General features: G+C 40.6%; 1 protein-coding gene across 3 annotated transcripts in view; it reads left to right on the top strand.

Annotated features, from left to right (window-relative positions):
* PUM3 (pumilio RNA binding family member 3) overlaps positions 1–17341 on the top strand; it is a 41541-nt gene extending 24200 nt beyond the window's left edge. For 2 of the 3 annotated variants that reach the window (XM_070375830.1, XM_070375831.1), the window contains exons 13-18: positions 597–677; positions 8743–8885; positions 9497–9719; positions 11946–12033; positions 14330–14432; positions 17033–17341. In XM_070375830.1, the coding sequence (XP_070231931.1) occupies positions 597–677; positions 8743–8885; positions 9497–9719; positions 11946–12033; positions 14330–14432; positions 17033–17165 (771 nt within the window). In that variant the 3' untranslated portion in view covers positions 17166–17341. The remainder of the gene's footprint in view (positions 1–596; positions 678–8742; positions 8886–9496; positions 9720–11945; positions 12034–14329; positions 14433–17032) is intronic. The other variant, XM_070375832.1, reaches the window with a different exon arrangement.
* Positions 17342–18186: the final 845 nt, after the last annotated feature.

Here is an 18186-nt window from a genome sequence, read left to right as displayed (position 1 = left end):
GTATATTCTTCTAGTTTTTTTTAGTGTTTCTATTTTTATTATATAAGATTATTTTAAAGCAATTGTGTAATTTTTCAAAAGAAAGTGAAAAATCATTTGTAATCCTTCAACCCAAAGGTGACAGGATTTTTCCTTCCAGGATTTTTTTTTTTGTGTGTATTATGTATATTTTATATATATATTATTTTATTTGTATTTTCATAATTGAAATGCTATACATAGTTTAACGTATTATTTTATATTCCTTTTTTTCCTCCCACTTTGACTGTAATTTTCTTTTGAATTTAATCTTAAAGTAGCTATTCATTAACAGGATACCTATTTTTAAGAGGTATCTGGTTAGTTTCAAAAATGAGTCTCAGCTATTTGATATTGAAGAATGTGCTCCTCTGTTTCTTTCTTTTTGTTACTCAACCTAGAATGTAATTAACTAGGTCCTGATAAGAGAGCACGTTTCTTTGAGGGACTTTTATCTATCCCATTTCTATTATGCTGGATAAGTTGTCAGGTTGATAACCTTAATAAAATAACTCCATGGGTGAAAGAAAAGGGAGAATCTGTGTATCTTTTAACTTTTAATTTTCTAATTCCAACAGGGCCAATATTCCCACTTGGTTTTACTGGCAGCCTTTGATTGTATTGATGATACGAAGCTTGTGAAACAGATAATCATATCAGTAAGTAATTTGCATGGTCTTGAATTTAAGTTAAATGGATATATCATTTTTTAACATTTAAGTTTGATTTCACACATAGATGTGTAAAGTGTGCTTTCTGTCAGTATTTGTTATTTTTTAGTTGCTTTAATTAAGCCTAATTTGGAGGGTTGCTTTATTCCTATACAAACCATAATCTTGTTACTTGATATTACTAATTAATATTGCTTTAAACATGTAAAAGACTGCTTAAATTAGAATAGCATGACTTCTTAGACCATATGATTTGGGGTTGGCCAAAAAGTTCGTTTTGGTTTTTCCATACAATACTACGGAAAAACTCTTAATGAACTTTCTGGCCAACCCCATAGTAAATGAAAAATCAGCAATGCAGTGTTTAGATTTGATCAGAAATTTATTTACATAGTAATTCTTCAGTTATTCAGGAACTTACGTCCCCCCAGGCAGAAGATATCCACGACCTTTTTCTCTCGCCCTTTGGAGAAACTACCTCTGCATAGCTTATCAATACATCTGTCCTGCCTTATCAATACATTGTCCTGACTTAATTTGCCCTCTGAAAAACTGAATATTCTCTTTAAAAAAAAAAAAAAAACCCTGCACCAATATAGAAACTACATTATAAAATAATTTTCTTCGTTCTTTAATTACTGCCCACTTTTCTGACTTCTGATCCTGTGATCTGCTTTTATTTTTCCTTCCTTTATTTCTAGCGGACAAGTGGTGTTGGGCGTGTGATACAGGTTGTAGGGGAAGGGATAAGGGAAGGGTTTTAAAGCCGCATATGTATAGACACCAGTTGTTCATCTGAAGGGTGTTAGACATAGATGGGGTCATTGCAGACATCTCAGTGACAGAAGCTGCTTCCACACTCTCTGCAGGGAGCAGCATGTGAATGTTCAGAAAGAGGACTGCCCTGTTGGCTGTGGTGGTGCTGAGGCCTCTCTCAGTCCTGTCTGGACCAGTGGAGCTGGTGATCAGGGAGAGTATCCCAACTAGTGAAGGGGCAGGAGATTTGTTCTCTTAGAAGCCAGCTGTACGTCCCAGTGTGTGAATTTCTCATGCCCTTGCTGTCATTTTCCAGCTTTTCCCTTGACTGTTTTAGGATTGTGATGACTTTCTCTGGAATAGGATTGTGGGAAGAAACAAGTTGGCAAGACTTTCATGTCACTAACTGAGTATTTTGACACGTTCCTTGTGACTTTATTACCCTTTTGACTCCAATCAATAATGCTTGTTTTTCATTCCAGTGACAGAAATGTGAGGCCATAGATTGGCTAATGAATAAAGTTGTTTCATGAAAATGGAAACAGACTGGGCTATTGAACACTTGGCTTTTGTTTAATATTTTCATGACAACTAAAATTTGCATAACTGTTCCAAATGGATTTTAAGAGAAACCCAGCTTCCTTCAGAATTTGCCACGATTGTCTGCTAGATTATTTTTTTCCAAAGATTTATCCCACTTACAGTTGCTGTTGAAGCAGTGTTAATTCCTCGTGCTTACCAGCTTGATTCCCACAACTGTTTAACCCACATTCCTAGTGACTTTCTCATACTTATGGTAGCTTACGCTGAAAATGGCCTCATTTGCTGATGTCCTGCCTCTAGCTGACAAATGCTCACTGGGTTCTCTGTATCATTAAACTCTGTAGCTAGCGATAAAATTCTGGAATGCTAATTGTGCTTGCATTTCCCCCGCCCATCCACCACAAAACCTGTGGCAGTATGCAGTGCTTTTTAAAAATACCCAGGAAAGCTTAGTGTTGCTAAGCATTCTGTTTAGGGTAACCAGACTTCTGAAATGGCAGGTTGAAATCACAGCCTGGTCAGCTGAGCCCTCACCTTTCAAAATGGATACTCACTGTTTCCCACCTATTTTGCTTTCCAAAATAAGCAGACTTAAAAATCCAATCCTGGAATTGTTGGTGTGGTGCAGCTGCTTTGAGAGCAGTGAGTCTCTCGAAAGGAAGTAAGTACACTGACCAGTTGCTCTTCGAGAGTGAATAAATATTGATGCATACTTTTACATGTATTATCTCTAAAATGCTGTACAGTTAGGTATAAAGGAAAATAACAGTGAACACCCAGCCTCCCGACTGATTGGGCATGCAGAAGTAAAACTTGGCAAATAGAGTTGAAGTTCAAGACCCTTGTGTCCTCTTTTTTTTTTTTTTTAATATAATCTATATATACACCACCCCCCTTCCCATCCTCTCATATCTGTTCTGATGGATTGGTACTTACTATTGGCATGCATTCCCTTATCCTTTTGCTATATGTAAATGTTTACAGTATTTACATGTTTACAAATTCTGTATAAGAGATGTGTGCTTTCTCCTGCAACTTGCTCTTTCCTTTGGCATTGTATTTGTCACTCATCATCAGGGTCAACAAACTTTTTTAGTAAATGGCCAGATAGTAATTATTTTAGGATTTGTGGGCCTAAATCTGGTCTCTGTAGCATATTCTTGTTTGCTTTTTATTTTTTAAACAGCACATTAAAATGTTCAAAAATATATATTCTTAACTCACAGGAAGCACAGGCCATGGTTTACCCACAGTTGTTCTAAACCATTCGTTTTTCAATGCCAAATAATTTTCTACTGTATGAATACACCACAGTTGATTTTTCCATTTTTCTGTTGATGGATGTTTAGGTGGTTTATAGTGTTTAAAACTTTAAACACTGTTATTATTTTTTGCTATTGCAAACAGTTCTATAATTATTCTTGCATGTCTCCTCATTTCTCTGAGGCATTTCCTTAGCAGAACTGAGGCTTGCCAGATATGCTGCCCATATGTTTATAAAGAGTCATGTGTCTGTGTTACCCGCCCAGCCACTACGAAACCTGTTGCATTATGCAGTGCTTATAAAAATAGCCAAGAAAGCTTAGTGTTGCTAAGCACTCTATTCAGAGTAACTGGTTTTCCTGAAATGTCAGGTTAACATTGTAGCCTAACAAGCACTCCTTTTTGCTTTAAAACCAAGCTCCAGTTTAATTTCCACATAGTGTTCTCTGATCTCCCAACTGGACCTGCTGTCCACATCCTCTCAACTCTTACAGGTTTTTGTCCTTACCGTCTGTTCATTTAGCAGTTAGTCGTGATCTCACCCAGGGCTTACAGACTCAGAAACATTCATTGACCAGGCAGGTAAATGAGTGAGGCAGGCCAAGTTGGAGGGGTGGTGGGGTGCTGTGAAGAAAGGTGGGGAGTGTCCGTGCCTTGTCCAAGGCAATAGCCACCCCCAGCTCCCATCTCTGGGAATGTGAGCCCCATGGAGCTAGGTCTTCCAACTTGTTTTTCTTTCTAATTGTGATAAAATTTTCCATCTTAACCATTTTTAAGTGTACAGTTAAGTGATATTAAGTATATTCACATTGATCTGCAACCAGTCTCCATAGCTTTTCTATCTTACAAAACCAAACACTACTTTTAATAACCACATCCCAAGTTTTTGAGTACAGCCCAAAAGTTGGACTTCTGGATAAATCACTGTATTTTTTAAACAAAACACTCAATCACTGCCAGTGATCTTTCTTTTTACATTTCTGTTTTTATTCATTATTTAAATCCCTTATTTTTAGTTTTAACTTTTTATTGTGTTTTCTTGCCTATTCTGCTAGATTTTAGCTCTTTAAGGTTAAGGCCAGCCTGCATTTCTTTTTGTTCCACACACAACCTCCCATGGAGGAACGAGCACCATGGATGGGCATTTTGCATTTCTTTCTTCCACTGAAAATCCGTGTGTGCTCTAACCCTGCTTGCAGTGTGTACCTTTCATTTTGAGTTTTACCTTTCCTTCTTAAAAGAGGGTGGCGAAACAGGAGTGCCAAAGAGTCTAACAGGGGTCCATCACAAGGTCAGAATGGCCACAGGTTTTCACAAGGGAGTTCTTTTGTTCTTCCTTCACTTTTCTTCTGTGTACATACCTTCTTTCACTTCAGTTCAGTTCAGTCGCGCCTGACTCTTTGCAACCCCATGGACTGCAGCATGCCAGGCCTCCCTGTCCATCACCACCTCCCGAAGCTTGTTCAAACTCATGTCCATCAAGTCGGTGATGCCATCCAACCATTTCATCCTCTGTTGTCCCCTTTTCCTCCTGCCTTCTATCTTTCCCAGCAACAGGGTCTTTTTCAGTGAGTCAGTTCTTCGCATCAGGTAGCCAAAGTATTGGAGCTTCAGCTTCAGCATTAGTCCTTCCAAGGAATATTCAGGACTGATTTCCTTTAGCGTGGACTGGTTTGATCTCCTTGCAGTCCAAGGGACTCTCAAGAGTCTTCTCCAACACCACAGTTCAAAAGCATCAATTCTTTGGTGCTCAGCTTTCTTAATGGAAAAGGCGATGGCACCCCACTCCAGTGCTCTTGCCTGGAAAATCCCATGGACGGAGGAGCCTGGTGGGCTGCAGTCCATGGGGTTGTTACGAGTCAGACACGACTGAGCGACTTCACTTTCACTTTTCACTTTCATGCATTGGAGAAGGAAATGGCAACCCACTCCAGTGTTCTTGCCTGGAGAATCCCAGGGACGGTGGAGCCTCGTGGGCTGCCGTCTATGGGGTCGCACAGAGTCAGACACGACTGAAGCGACTTAGCAGCAGCAGCAGCAGCATTCTTTATGGTCCAACTCTCACATCCGTACATGACTACTAGAAAAGCCATAGCTTTGACCAGACAGACCTTTGTCAGCAAAGTAATGTCTCTGCTTTTTAATATGCCATCTAGGTTGGTCATGGCTTTTCTTCTAAGGAGCAAGCATCTTTTAATTTCATGGCTACAGTCAATATCTGCAGTGATTTGGGAGCCCAAGAAAATAAAGTCTGCCACTGTTTCCATTGTTTCCCCATCTATTTGCCATGAATTGATGGGACCGGATGCCATGATCTAAGTTTTTTGAATGTTTCAAGCCAACTTTTTCACTCTCCTCTTTCACTTTCATCAAAAGGCTCTTGAGTTCTCTTTGCTTTCTGCCATAAGGGAGGTGTCATCTGCATATCTGAGGTTATTAATATTTCTCCCAGCAATCTTGATTTCAGCTTGTGCTTCATCCAGCCCAGCATTTCGCATGATGTACTCTGCATATAAATTAAATAAACAGGGTGACAATATACAGCCTTGATATACTCCTTTCCCATTTTGGAACCAGCCTGTTGTTCCATGTTCAGTTCTAACTGTTGATTCTTGACCTGCATACAGCTTTCTCAGGAGGGAGGGAGGTGCTCTGGTATTTCCATCTGTTAAGAATTTTCCATAGTTTGTTGTGATCCACACAAAGGCTTTGGCATAGTCAATAAAGCAGAAGTCGATGTTTTTCTGGAACTCTCTTGCTTTTTCTGTGATCCAATGGATGTTGGCAGTTTGAACTCTGCCTTTTTTAAATCCAGCTTGAACATCTGGAACTTCTCGGTTCACATACAGTTGAAGGCTCGCTTGGAGAATTTTGAGCATTACTTTGCTAGTGTGTGAGATACTAGTGTGTGTGGTAGTTTGAACATTCTTTGGCATTGCCTTTCTTTGGGCACACCTGCTTTGGAGTAAAATAAATAAGGGAAAGAAGTTGCAACAATTAAAATTGTTTTGATTTTCTCTAAGTCAGAGGGAAAGTGAATTGAAAACCTGTGCATTTGAACCTTTCTTGTTGGAGTTCTCTTTTGAGGATGCTAGACTCATGACCCCATCAGCTTTATTTAATCTCCATAGTTAAAGGTGCTGTACATTGAGAGGAGTTTTTTATATGAAGAAAATGACATAGCACTTCCCAGTTTGCAGAGTGAATTTTTTGATTTACTCCTGGTAGTGGCCCACAGGTTGGGCAGATATATCAATTTCCTTTTGCACAGAGAAGGGAATTGATGTGTAGGGAGGTTTAAGGTTTTTCCAAAGGCCACACAACTTGAACTCAAAGACCAAATTCAACACAAATCAGCTGCGCTTTATAGCTCCCTCTTCTTGTCTCTGCGTGTTCTGACACTCGGTGTTCCCCAAGTGATCATCTAGAATTTTCTGTCCTTTGTGTACCCCAGGTTAAATAGAAATGAATTAGAATTCCATAAAACAGCATCACTCAGACTGCCTTTTTTTCCCAAGATAGTAGGAGTTGGGGGAGAATTAAATGACACATTTTTAAGTAACCATTTTTTAGTTTCTTAGGATTGTTAGTTTATAAACATTATGCTATTTCAAGAAAACAGACCAAGCTGAATGTAGATTCTAAATTCCTTAATTGCAAACTGAAAGGTAGTTAAATTTCAGTGAATTTGGGGGCTAGTCCTTGAGTAGTAGTTTTGCATGGGTTTTATATGCATCTTGTGTTAAAGTGAAGCCATTTCTGCCTAAGCTAAATACACTGCACTAGCCCGTAAGTGTAGAGAAGACCAAGTCCATTGAAGAATACATGCTGGCTTCATGCCACCCCCCTTTTCTTCCTATACCAAGAGAAAATAGCTAAATAGCAGCCATTTATAGTTCTTCACAGCATACCCCACCCCCCACCTTCCCTTTTTGGTTTTTTCCCTTCAAAAAATCAAATGTTTTAAAGGTATAATACTCCAGAGTGTTTTTTAAAGACAGCAAAGTTATGGAGTTTTAGCGATTGTAGAAATTCACCTAAGCTACATGTAATTCTCAGTCTCTTCTGATTAAAGCATTTGTTTTCTTTTATGCCTTAGTTAAAATTGAAATTGAAAAAGCCACATTAAAGATAGCCCATATTTGTGGCACTAAATGTTCTTTATCAGAAATCCATATATTGAGTCTACTTTGAGGCAAGTTTACCTTGAAATTGGAGAAAAGCTCCCATCCCCATGGTAAATTATGTACTTTTTTTTTTCTGTCTTCCCCTTTTTTACTGAAATTTTAAGTTCATTTTTTCTGAGTGGTTTAAAATTGTATTCATTTTGAGGTGGTGATATCTATTGTACATATTTTCCAGCTTGTTTTTTTTCCCCCACTAAAATTACTAATCTCATTCTGATTGATAGACACTAAAGAGAATAGCAGATCTGAGTATAACATCTCCTAGAGAATTCCTTTCCTGATGAGGGGGTACATGTTCTGTTTGAGAGAGACTAGAGTTGGAAAGTCAGGGGACCAAAACTAGTCAGGGCCCTTTTACTAACACCCAGCATCATCCTGTGGGTCACCTCCCCACTTTCGGGGTTCCTCATTTCTGTAAATGTGTGTGGTTGGGCTGGAGTTTTTCTGTGGCCCCAACCAGTTCTGAAGTATCTCTGGTGTTCAGATGCACATGGCTTTGAATATTTATTAGGTTTGTTTTATAAGAAATAGGAATGTTAGGGGAAGGCGAATGATTTTTTTGTTTCATATTTAGAATAAAGGAATTTTTACACAGTGATTTCTCTGTCTTAGTAGACATCACCAAATCTATATGGGAGCTCATTTGGGGTGGGGATGACATGGCCTTTGTTCCTTAAACTCAAACAACTAGAAAAGGAGGTTACTGTTCTTGGTAACTTGATGGGAAATGTCATAGAAAGCAATTATGTGTAGCTGCTCCATAGAGTCTTTCTGCAGTTATTTCCCTTCCCCCCTCTTTTTGTTTTTCATGCGATACTTCATTTGCTATGAATAAGTAACCTAACTTTAAAAGCCTTTATCCACTTGTTCTATTTAACAGAGTTTCTTTATCTCTGTTCACATACATCTCAGTGGGGAAATTCTAGGAAGAATGGTCCCAATCAATGCTGATGCTGCATTTAAGTGCAGCTGCAAATTAACTGTATCTGCTCAGTGGCCCCAGCAAGCAGTGTCCCAAGTAATGGCCGCCTAAGAAATATTGGTTACGATGAATGAGTTAGCTCCTTAAGTCCTTGGGCTTGGTCAGTCAGCTATAAATGGATTGTTCAGTAACGCTAGTCCCAGTAGAGAAGCAGTTCTGTGTTCCTTGTGTAAGAAATTTCTTTAGCTTTAATGAGACGATTTCAGAACTAGCTGTACATTTTTCATTATGTTGGGGGAAAGTTATGTATCCTTCTTTTCCATTCAGATTCTAAGCGTAGTTTAAGTGTATAGTTTCACTTTCTGTTTCTATAATTTTACAGGAAATTATCAATTCCTTGCCGAACATAGTAAATGACAAATATGGAAGGAAGGTCCTATTGTATTTACTAAGCCCCAGAGATCCTGCCCACACGGTACGAGAGATCATTGAAGTTCTGCAGAAGGGAGACGGTAATGCACACAGGTAAGGGCTTAAGCCCACTCTGGTTGTTCATTCATTTTGAGTGGCACACGTGTCCACATCTCATGCTTCCTCCCTCAAACTCCAAAGGTGAATTCCATTTTTAAGCCTGTAGTTGTGGCAGATTCTTAAAAGTTTTTATCCTGAAAAGGAAATGAAAGTATCCTGCCAAAAGAATGCCTCTGGGACCCAGCACATAGTAGGTGGCTGGGTGTGTGGTGTTTTTGTGATTTTGCTTTATATTTAAAGCAACCAGTTAGTCAGGTCCTCTAGAAAGCAGAATCCATACTGTAATCTAAACATGTGTTGTCTTGTGAGATATTTTGTTGTTGTCTTTATTTGGTTTGGGGGTGTGTGTGTGTGTGTGTTACACAAGGCGAGCTTCACTTACTGAGTGCCCATTCTGTGCCAGGCACTGTTCAGATCCTGGGGACCCAAAAATGAAAGATATCCCAGCCTCCAATTGCTTATCCATGTGCACAGCAGAAATCAGACAATTATAGCAGAGCAGGACATTAGCTCTTAAAAGCCTTAGAGGTTTCTGTATGAGCAAAGCACCACATTAACTTTGCTATTCATCTTACCTTGATTCTTCATTCATCATGTTCCCACAGTAAGAAAGACACAGAGATCCGCCGACGAGAGCTCTTAGAGTCCATTTCTCCAGCCTTGTTAAGCTACCTGCAGGGACACGCCCAGGAGGTGGTCCTGGATAAGTCCGCGTGCGTGCTGGTGGCTGACATCCTGGGCACCGCCACGGGAGACGTGCAGCCCGCCATGGACGCTGTTGCCAGCCTGGCAGCGGCAGAGCTACATCCTGGCGGCAAGGACGGAGAGGTGAGATGCCACTGTGAGACAGGCGAGAAAGCCGCCATGGCCACAGAAACCCCCGTCTCTGGGAGCACTGCTAGAAAGAGCCTTTTAATGATTGTTCACTCACGCCTTACCCATAGTACATTTGGAAATTGTGAATTCAGAACACCAATGCTGTTAACACTGACTTTAACACTCACTGTCTTTTGATGATTCTACATTATCTGCAGAGTAAAAACAGACTCCTGTTAATATTGTCCATGACTGACCCAGGCTGTCTTTCCAGCATTCTCTGTGTTCTTAATTCTGTTTAGAATTTGCTGCGGACTTTTGTACTTCTTCATTTGTATGTACTTCTTTTCTCAGTCGCAAGTGCTGCCCATACTTCCATTTTCCCGCACTTTTCCTGCAGAAACTGCCTATTCTTCCGAGTCCTCAGAATCCTTCTCCATGAAGTCTTTTTAATTCCCTCTCAAGCAGAAACTCTATGCTCTTTCCTTTTTTTTTTGAATTATTATTTATTTTTGGCTGTGTTGGGTCTTGGTTGCTGTGTGCAGGCTTTCTCCAGTGGCAGCGAGCAGGAGCTGCTCTCTAGCTGCAATGCACAGGCTTTCCACTGTGGTGAGTTCTCCTGTTGCAGAGCACAGGCTGTGGGTGAGTGGGTTTCAGTAGTTACGGTGCACAAGCTTAGTTGCCCCATTGGCGCGTGGTATCTTAATTCCCAGACCAGGAACTGGACCCATGTCCCTTGCATAGACAGGCAGACTTTTAACCACTGGACATCAGGAGAATCCTCTTTGCTCTTTCTAATTGCTCTTGCTTATGTTATTTGGGCCTTGTATTATTCTGTCTTGTATCTCAAGCTTATCGGTTCATGCATCAGTTACGTGCTAGACAGTGGCCCACACTCCCCCTACCCCCACCTAAAAAAGAGAATACCACTTGGAGAAACATTATAGTTAAATAAATATGTACACAAATGATTGTTTATTGTAGAATAGAGATAAGCGGTGTGAAGGAAAACTTTAGGTTCTATGGGATTGTATATGAATGAGAACCAACTTGTCCTCAGAGGACTTCCCAGGGCAGTGAAAGCTAAGCTGAGACCCAGAAGATCGGTAGCTGAGTGAAGGAAGAAGATTCTAGGCAGAAAGAAGAGCCATGTGCAGCCTCCTGGAGGAAGTAAAGAGCTCAGCATGTTTGAGAACAGCAGGCACAGGGGGCTGAAAATCAGTGAGCAGAGGGAAGAGGAAGGCAGAAGCCACGTTCTGCTGGGGCCTTGTCCCGTGCAGGGTTGTGAGCTCCTGATGGAAAGACATGTTTGGGGAGCTGGCCGTTGTCTGACACAAGAGATGGGGAAAGAAATGGGTCAGGGTCTTAGAGATGCCCTGACTCCTGCCATCATGGAGCAGATCCTATTAACAAATTGGGATGATGCTTGTGTCTTGAAAGTTCCTCTGTAAGAAGATAGAGCTTGTCTCCCACACTGGACGCGGAGAGATTGATCTCTATGCAAACAGTTCATATGGCCCTTGAAAAGGAGGGAGGTTAAGCGGAAAGATGGTTTCTTATCCTGCTCACCAGGCAGTGCTCCTCAGGCACCTGTACTTAAACATCGTTCAACATCAGGTTTCAGTGTTTCTACTGTGTTGCTCCTCAGAACTGCATATGATGATCTGAAAAGTGGTTTGTGTGATCTTAAGACGAGCCTAGTGGTAAGGCTGTTCAATCTGGAGCTCGCGAAGCTGAGTGTGAGCTGTTTTGGTGGCTGTGTTATCTTGAATAACTGTATTTGTTTCAGTTGGGGTTGGAGTAGGTCTTGTCTCTCCAGGAGTAGTAATCATTCTCAATAAAGACCTCTTAAGCCTTGTGGATGGAGAAGGCGATGGCACCCCACTCCAGTACTCTTGCCTGGAAAATCCCATGGATGGAGGAGCCTGGTAGGCTGCAGTCCATGGGGTCGCAAAAAGTCAAACACTACTGAGCTACTTCACTTTCACTTTTCACTTTCATGCATTGGAGAAGGCAATGGCAATCCACTCCAGTGTTCTTGCCTGGCAAGTCCCAGGGACCGGGGAGCCTGGTGGGCTGCCGTCTTTGGGGTCTCACAGAGTCAGACACGACTGAAGCGACTTAGCAGCAGCAGCAGGCCATGTGGAACTTGCAGCTCGCCTGAAACCTTATCCGTATGTGGTGATATCAGGTGGATGAAGGCAGCTTCTTAATTAATGTGTTCTTGACCACTTACAGCTTCACATAGCAGAACATCCTGCTGGACATTTGGTTCTGAAGTGGTTAATTGAGCAAGATAAAAAGATGAAAGAACGTGGAAGAGAAGGTAGGCTATGCAACTTGACCTCTTCTGATATGTATGTGAAATTTCAGTAATGTCTGGCATCCTTGAACTTTATGCTGGCCTTTTATGAGCTCAGATGAAAGCTTATTGAGTGTTGAGACATGATAGCTGTAAGAAATGATTTAGTGGTTACTACTTTTTCCTCTGGAGATTTGTCTCCTTGAATCTTTCCATTTTCTTTCCCTTTCCCACCCTCCCTCCCTCTTCTACTACTTCAGACCTCAAAAAAAAGGCTTGTCCAGTGCTTTAAAATGCCATTTTATTTGAGGATGGTGAGAGCTGAGTAGGAGGGCCCGTTTGTGAGTATCATCACCCCAATTGAAAACATATTTATCTCTAGTTTTGAGGAAAGGATAACCAGAAGAAAATTACCCTTATCAGAGAATTTTGAACTGATGCCAGTTTGGCCTTGGAATGCATATGACCAAAGAGCAAGCCAGTCCTTGGCACTTCACGGTTTTTCATAAACCTTACAGCTGCTCTGTAGAAACTTAGCTCCCAGGAGGACGACGGCATCTTTTATCTAAGTGAGAAGTTGCATGTCCTTCCCCTGTCAGTCCTGTCTCTTTGACCAGACCTTCTCTTTCTAAATTCAAACTCGATTCAGACTCTATTTTAGCCACTAAAGAGATTTCCTCCCACTGAGTTAAAACAGTTCAGGCTTTCTATTACTGTGTCTGGAAAAAGTGACAGATCATGAATTTATGTCTTGAGGCAAGTTGCAGTGCTGATGGCTAGCAAGGCAATCACGGAAGCAGTAGAGCTGTCACTTCTCACTCTGTCTTTAAGAAGATAGACTTGGCCCTATTTCTCATTGTAATTTTTTTTTAATAAAAAAGAAATCTTCTTGTAATAAACTTTGAAGAAAAAATAATATATTGAATCATCTTTTTCATTATTAAAAAGTCGAGACACAGTTGAGCTGAGTTTATGTCAGAAAAGTTTTCTTGCTTTTAAAATGTGAAGAATTTTCTAGTGACTTTTCTCCTTATTTCACTTGCACTGGCAACCCTGAAACACATCTGCTTGGACTGAAGTATTCGTCATTTTCACGTAGCACCGGATGCATGGCTACCAGTCTTGGTTATCTGTTGCTGTGGAACGAGCTGCCTCAAAGCCTAGTCGTATTCAGAACGGCATTCATTTGGTGGTGTTTGGTGGAGCTCTGCCCTGAGTCATCCAGGGCTGCTTGGCCTGGGGCTGGAGTATCCACTTACACCATGACTGGCAGTGGCTAAGTCCAGCAGTCTCAGTCCCCCTCTCTGGTGTGCTGAGTTTCCTTACAACATAGTGGTCGAGTTTCAGGACAATGAAGTAGGTATGTGGTACTTCATGATTTAGCCTCAGGAGTGATTTAAGGTCACTTGTCCCATACTTTCACGTCAGTCACAAAGGCCCATCCAGTTCACAGAAGATACCAGTTCCACCTCTAGATGGGGAAGTGGCACTATTCTAGAAGCAGACGCAGGAAAGGAGATGTTGCTGTGGCCACCTTTGCAAAATGTCATCTGCCTCACCAGCTGGTTTCTGTCCCTCTTGAGCACAAGCCACAGAGTGACATAGCCATAGACCCCTTGGCTTTTAAAGGTTCCTCACTGTTGGATATCTCTGAATGAATTATACTTAGGACCTACCCAAGATATCCGCCTTTAAAATAGGTTGTCCCTACTTCCATCTGTACCAGATCCTGGTATTCAGAGTTTCTCCTTTGTCCTGGAGTTAGTCATGCTTAGATGACCCAGTGAATACGGTAATATACTCTAAAACCTTGGGAATCAGATGTACTGCAATAACAAAAGATGAATGGTATTTTTGATGGAAGAATAAATGTTTAGTGTTGTAGAGAGAAAACATAATTGTGTTCATGGCACCTTTGGAGTGAGCATTTTCCTTGAGGAGCAACTTGATTTTAACCAAACACTGCTATTACATCCTTTACTTCCTGAATAACTTTCAGATTAGGGTTAAATCATTAAATAGTACAAAGAAATGCAAACCTGACCAAGTGAGCATTTTATAAAAATTCATTGTTTCTCTTGAGTAATTACTGCTAAACATAGCTGGGGATTTGGGTCAGAGTTGAAAGAAATGGCTATATTAAAAATGTGTTATATCAAGCTGAGCTTAACATTGTCAAGCTTAGCTTAACAATATCGTGTTAAGTGATATTGGGTGAGAACTCTATTAGCTTTCTTATTAAAACATGTTTCCCACTCTAAGAGTAGTAGAGAGAGAGTGGGAGTTTAAATATTGGTATATGACGTTCATGAAGTTTCAGTTTATTTTACAGGTTGTTTTGCAAAAACACTCATAGAACATGTTGGTGTGAAGAACCTGAAGTCCTGGGCTAGTGTCAATCGAGGAGCCATTATTCTCTCTAGGTATGTAGAGTGTGTGCCTTTCCTGCTGAGGCTTCTTATCCAAACGCCTGTTGGTGCAAAACGGGGTTCCTTCACATTTATTTCTCAGTTGGAATGTCTGTTTTCAGTAGCCCAGCATTCCTCTCAGTCACCCTTGGTCTTAATTTGCCAAATATTAGAGAGTAAATGTCACTTTTTCCATATGCCCTCTTTTGGATATTAAGGATCATAAAATTAGGGCGTTTACAAGGTATCATTTGATTGTTTCACCATATTTTTGGTTTTGACCACAGTATAATTGTATGCTTTTTTAATGTATTAGTTTTTTGTTCCTGTGGAATCTGATGAAGGTTTTTTTTTAAATCACAACTGACTTTACATATAATTCTTTGTTTTCAACTCTTCCGAAAGGATTCGAGAAGCATTAGCTATTATAGTCTACCTGCTTATCTTTGTTTCTAATTAAGGTGATAGAAAATTAATGACTTGTGAATTGAGACATGTGGTTAACTTGTATATTTTTGCCTGGACATAGGTTGAGTTTATAATTTACAGGGCATTGAAATTGCCATGTATTCTGTTCCCAGATAAAACCCTTCTATTAAGGATATTCATTTTAAAATAGATTCTGTGTTGTTTTAAAGCCATCACAGTTGATTTTTACCCCTGCTGTGTCATCAAGCTTTGGAAAAAACAGTTACCAGTTTCAGCTTGAATTTCCCATAGTATTTCACATGCAAGATCCTCTGCAATTTAATTTGTATTGTTTATACGTCTCAGGTATTTCTTCAGTTTATATTTTGATTTGGTACACATGTACTCACAAGTATGTACATTCCAAATGGGCATTCTTTTTTTTTTGGTATATCAGTGTCTCCAGATGCACAGGTGATATTGATCACTAGATTATTCCTCATTAAAATTAGCTTATTTTCCAGTTGATGTTGAGCAGCTGGAGTCCATTAGTTGAAACATGAACTTTTTTGACATGGATTTCTTTACCAGGCATTTGGAGTATTAACAACCTACTGACATATTCTTTCATTACATGCAATTAACTAAAAATTCTGGCAGTGCCATAAAATTAATTTTTTAAGATTGATCATCAATCAGAACTCCCCTTGGATGGATTTCAAACATGAGAAGGATACTGTAGGTTTATTATGGAGTACTCCTTAAAACTGAAATATGAAATATCTGAGGTTCTAAGAGAAGTGAAGCTGTAGATAATAATTGATTATTATAATTATTGTGTATTTGGTTATAGATTATTGTCAGTCACGTGCTTGACTTGTTTGGCAAGATTCTTTGCTTGTTTATATTTTTCTTTAAACTCATGCAGTACATGTATGTGTTTTTATTTTTGGTTTGTTTGTTTTGCTAAATCTTTTTAGGAGTAAGTGGAAAAGCCTCATTCTGGGTTAAAAAAAACAGCCTTGTATGCAGTCTGAAAAATAACTCAGGGAAGCATTATTCTCTAGCATTGAAATGCATGGGTTCCATTCCCAGCTCACTGTGTGGCCTTGCACAAATTATTTGACTTTTCTGAGCCTTAATTTTTTTTGTATGTAAAATGAGATTAATAATAATCCTAGGTTGTTAGGAAAACTAAATGAGATAATGCATACGTGATGCTTAGCAGTGGGTCTAATGCGTATGTTCAGTAAATATTAACTTGTATTACTATTGTGCACAATGTGACTGTGTGTTTAGCCAAGGTATATAAAATAAAAACACCTAGTGAGTCACAAGTCTGTTAAGAGGGCACCTTTCAGCTTTGCAGGTGGCAGGCAGTACTTGTTGCTTGTCTCCCACAGGCATTGGAATGCTGTTGGGGGCTGCTCATTTCCCCTCCTCTCTATGGACATTATGGAAATATTGCAGCCAAGGTCTTTCAAAAGTGCCAAGTGATTACTTTCTAGGATGTACTAAAGTGGTCAGTAAATGTGGTCATGAGGAAGTCAGGGGAGAATAAGAAATTCAGCCCTGGTGTTTGACAACAGAGTCCCTATGACCTGGCCCCTATCTAGAGAAAGGGGCCTACTTGTTGCCAGCCTGCAGGGCCCTGCTCACCTGGGATAGAGTGCCCCAGCAAGGAATCAGAGAGCAGAGCTGACCTTATCTTATTCAGTGACTCACATCGAGTACTTAACTACGTGTCAGGCTCTGGCTAGGTGCTTTAGGTACGAGATCATGTGAGCCTCAGAAAACAACCCTGTGAGGTAGAAGGTGGATTCTTTTGTTGATTCCATTCTATAGGCCAGGAAATTGCAGTCTTTGAGAATTTTAATGCACGCTCTTGGTTGTATAGTTACTAGGGTGTCAGAGGCATTTCTCAAATCTGGACAGGTGAGGTATAAGGTAAACCTCTTCGCCCCTTCAGTCAATGTTTTAGCAACAGAGTTCAGCAAGAAGGCCATTCGTTAACTGCTTACCTTTTATGCTGCCCGCCTCCCTACATGTACACCTACTCGTAGATGTTAACTCAGCTACTCTGAGCATTTCTTGACTATCTGCTCTGAATTTTTTACAGTGTCTGAAGGTAGTATTTGCAGACCAATCTAGGAGGCTTTATGAAATACACTTTTTTGTTGTTGTTTATTTCTGTCTTCTCTCTTCAGCCTTCTCCAGAGTTCTGATCAAGAAGTTGCAAATAAAGTCAAAGCTGGACTGAAAAGCCTGATTCCTGCCTTGGAAAAAAGCAAAAACACCAGCAAAGGAATAGAAATGCTACTTGAAAAACTGACTGCCTAGGTGGAAACAGTTAAGAACCAGTTGGAATCATTTTTCTTGTTCTGTTCTCCCAGTGCAGGAAAGAAGGGCTAGGGTCCATCTTACTGGTAATTTGGGTGCTCTGTATATGTGTTTCTTCTTTGTATAAGAATCTATTTATAAAATGGTTTCTAAAAACGTCCTTTTTAAGAAAACAATCTCAGCCTTCTCTTTTATCATACTGAATAGTAAGCAAGTCACAGTGGAAAAGGTTTGACAGTCGTACACAAGGACCAAACAAATTCATATAAGGTAGTTGTATGCATTGATTCAGGGGGAAAGAACCTTGAGTGAACAGTCTGAGAGAGCTTCTTGGAGGAGGAGGAATCGCAGAGCTTCAGGTGAGGCCATGTGTGCGTGCTCAGGTGCTCAGGGGCACCACGTCTGACTCTTTGTGACCCCACCCCATGAACCGTAGCCCACCAGGTTCCTCTGTCCCTGGGATTCTTCTGGTGAGAATGCTGGAGTGGGTTGCCGTTTCCTCCTCCAGGGGATCTTCCCGAGGATGTGGTGGATGAGAGCCCTGGGGAGTCCTTGGTGGGAGCAGTGCTTCAGGAACCCTTGGGGCCCAATGGGCACAGGGATGGGGCCTCTCTACATCTAGGGCAGCTGCATTCCCAGCTGCCTGATGGATTGGACACCATGTTAGATTTTGTTGGAAACAAGCGACTGCAGTAAATTAAGATTTGTAGGGGAAAATGTGCTGGATGAATGAAAGGATCACACTGGGTCGCAGTGTGAATGTCAGGGTCACAGGGAAGATCTTCCTGTCTTTGAAACTGGGCCTTCCAGCTCTTTGTAATGAGACTCTCTCTTTTGGAACTTTTCCCTAAAGTAATTGAGACCTCCAGGGTTTGAGTTAGAAGGAAGGTTATGCGGATTTGTTAATAATGCAGCAATTTGAATTTAAGTACAAGTCGGGTGTTTGAATTTTAAAACTACACTTGACTCCCAAGGAACCAAGTTTGGAAGGATTGGTAGACCTTGGCAGGATTCGTAGTCA

This window comes from Bos mutus, chromosome 8 (genome assembly GCF_027580195.1).
Source record: "Bos mutus isolate GX-2022 chromosome 8, NWIPB_WYAK_1.1, whole genome shotgun sequence".
In the NCBI taxonomy this organism is placed as follows: domain Eukaryota; kingdom Metazoa; phylum Chordata; class Mammalia; order Artiodactyla; family Bovidae; genus Bos; species Bos mutus.
Note: the sequence above shows the minus strand (reverse complement) of the source record. Positions and strands in the feature narration are given on the sequence as shown.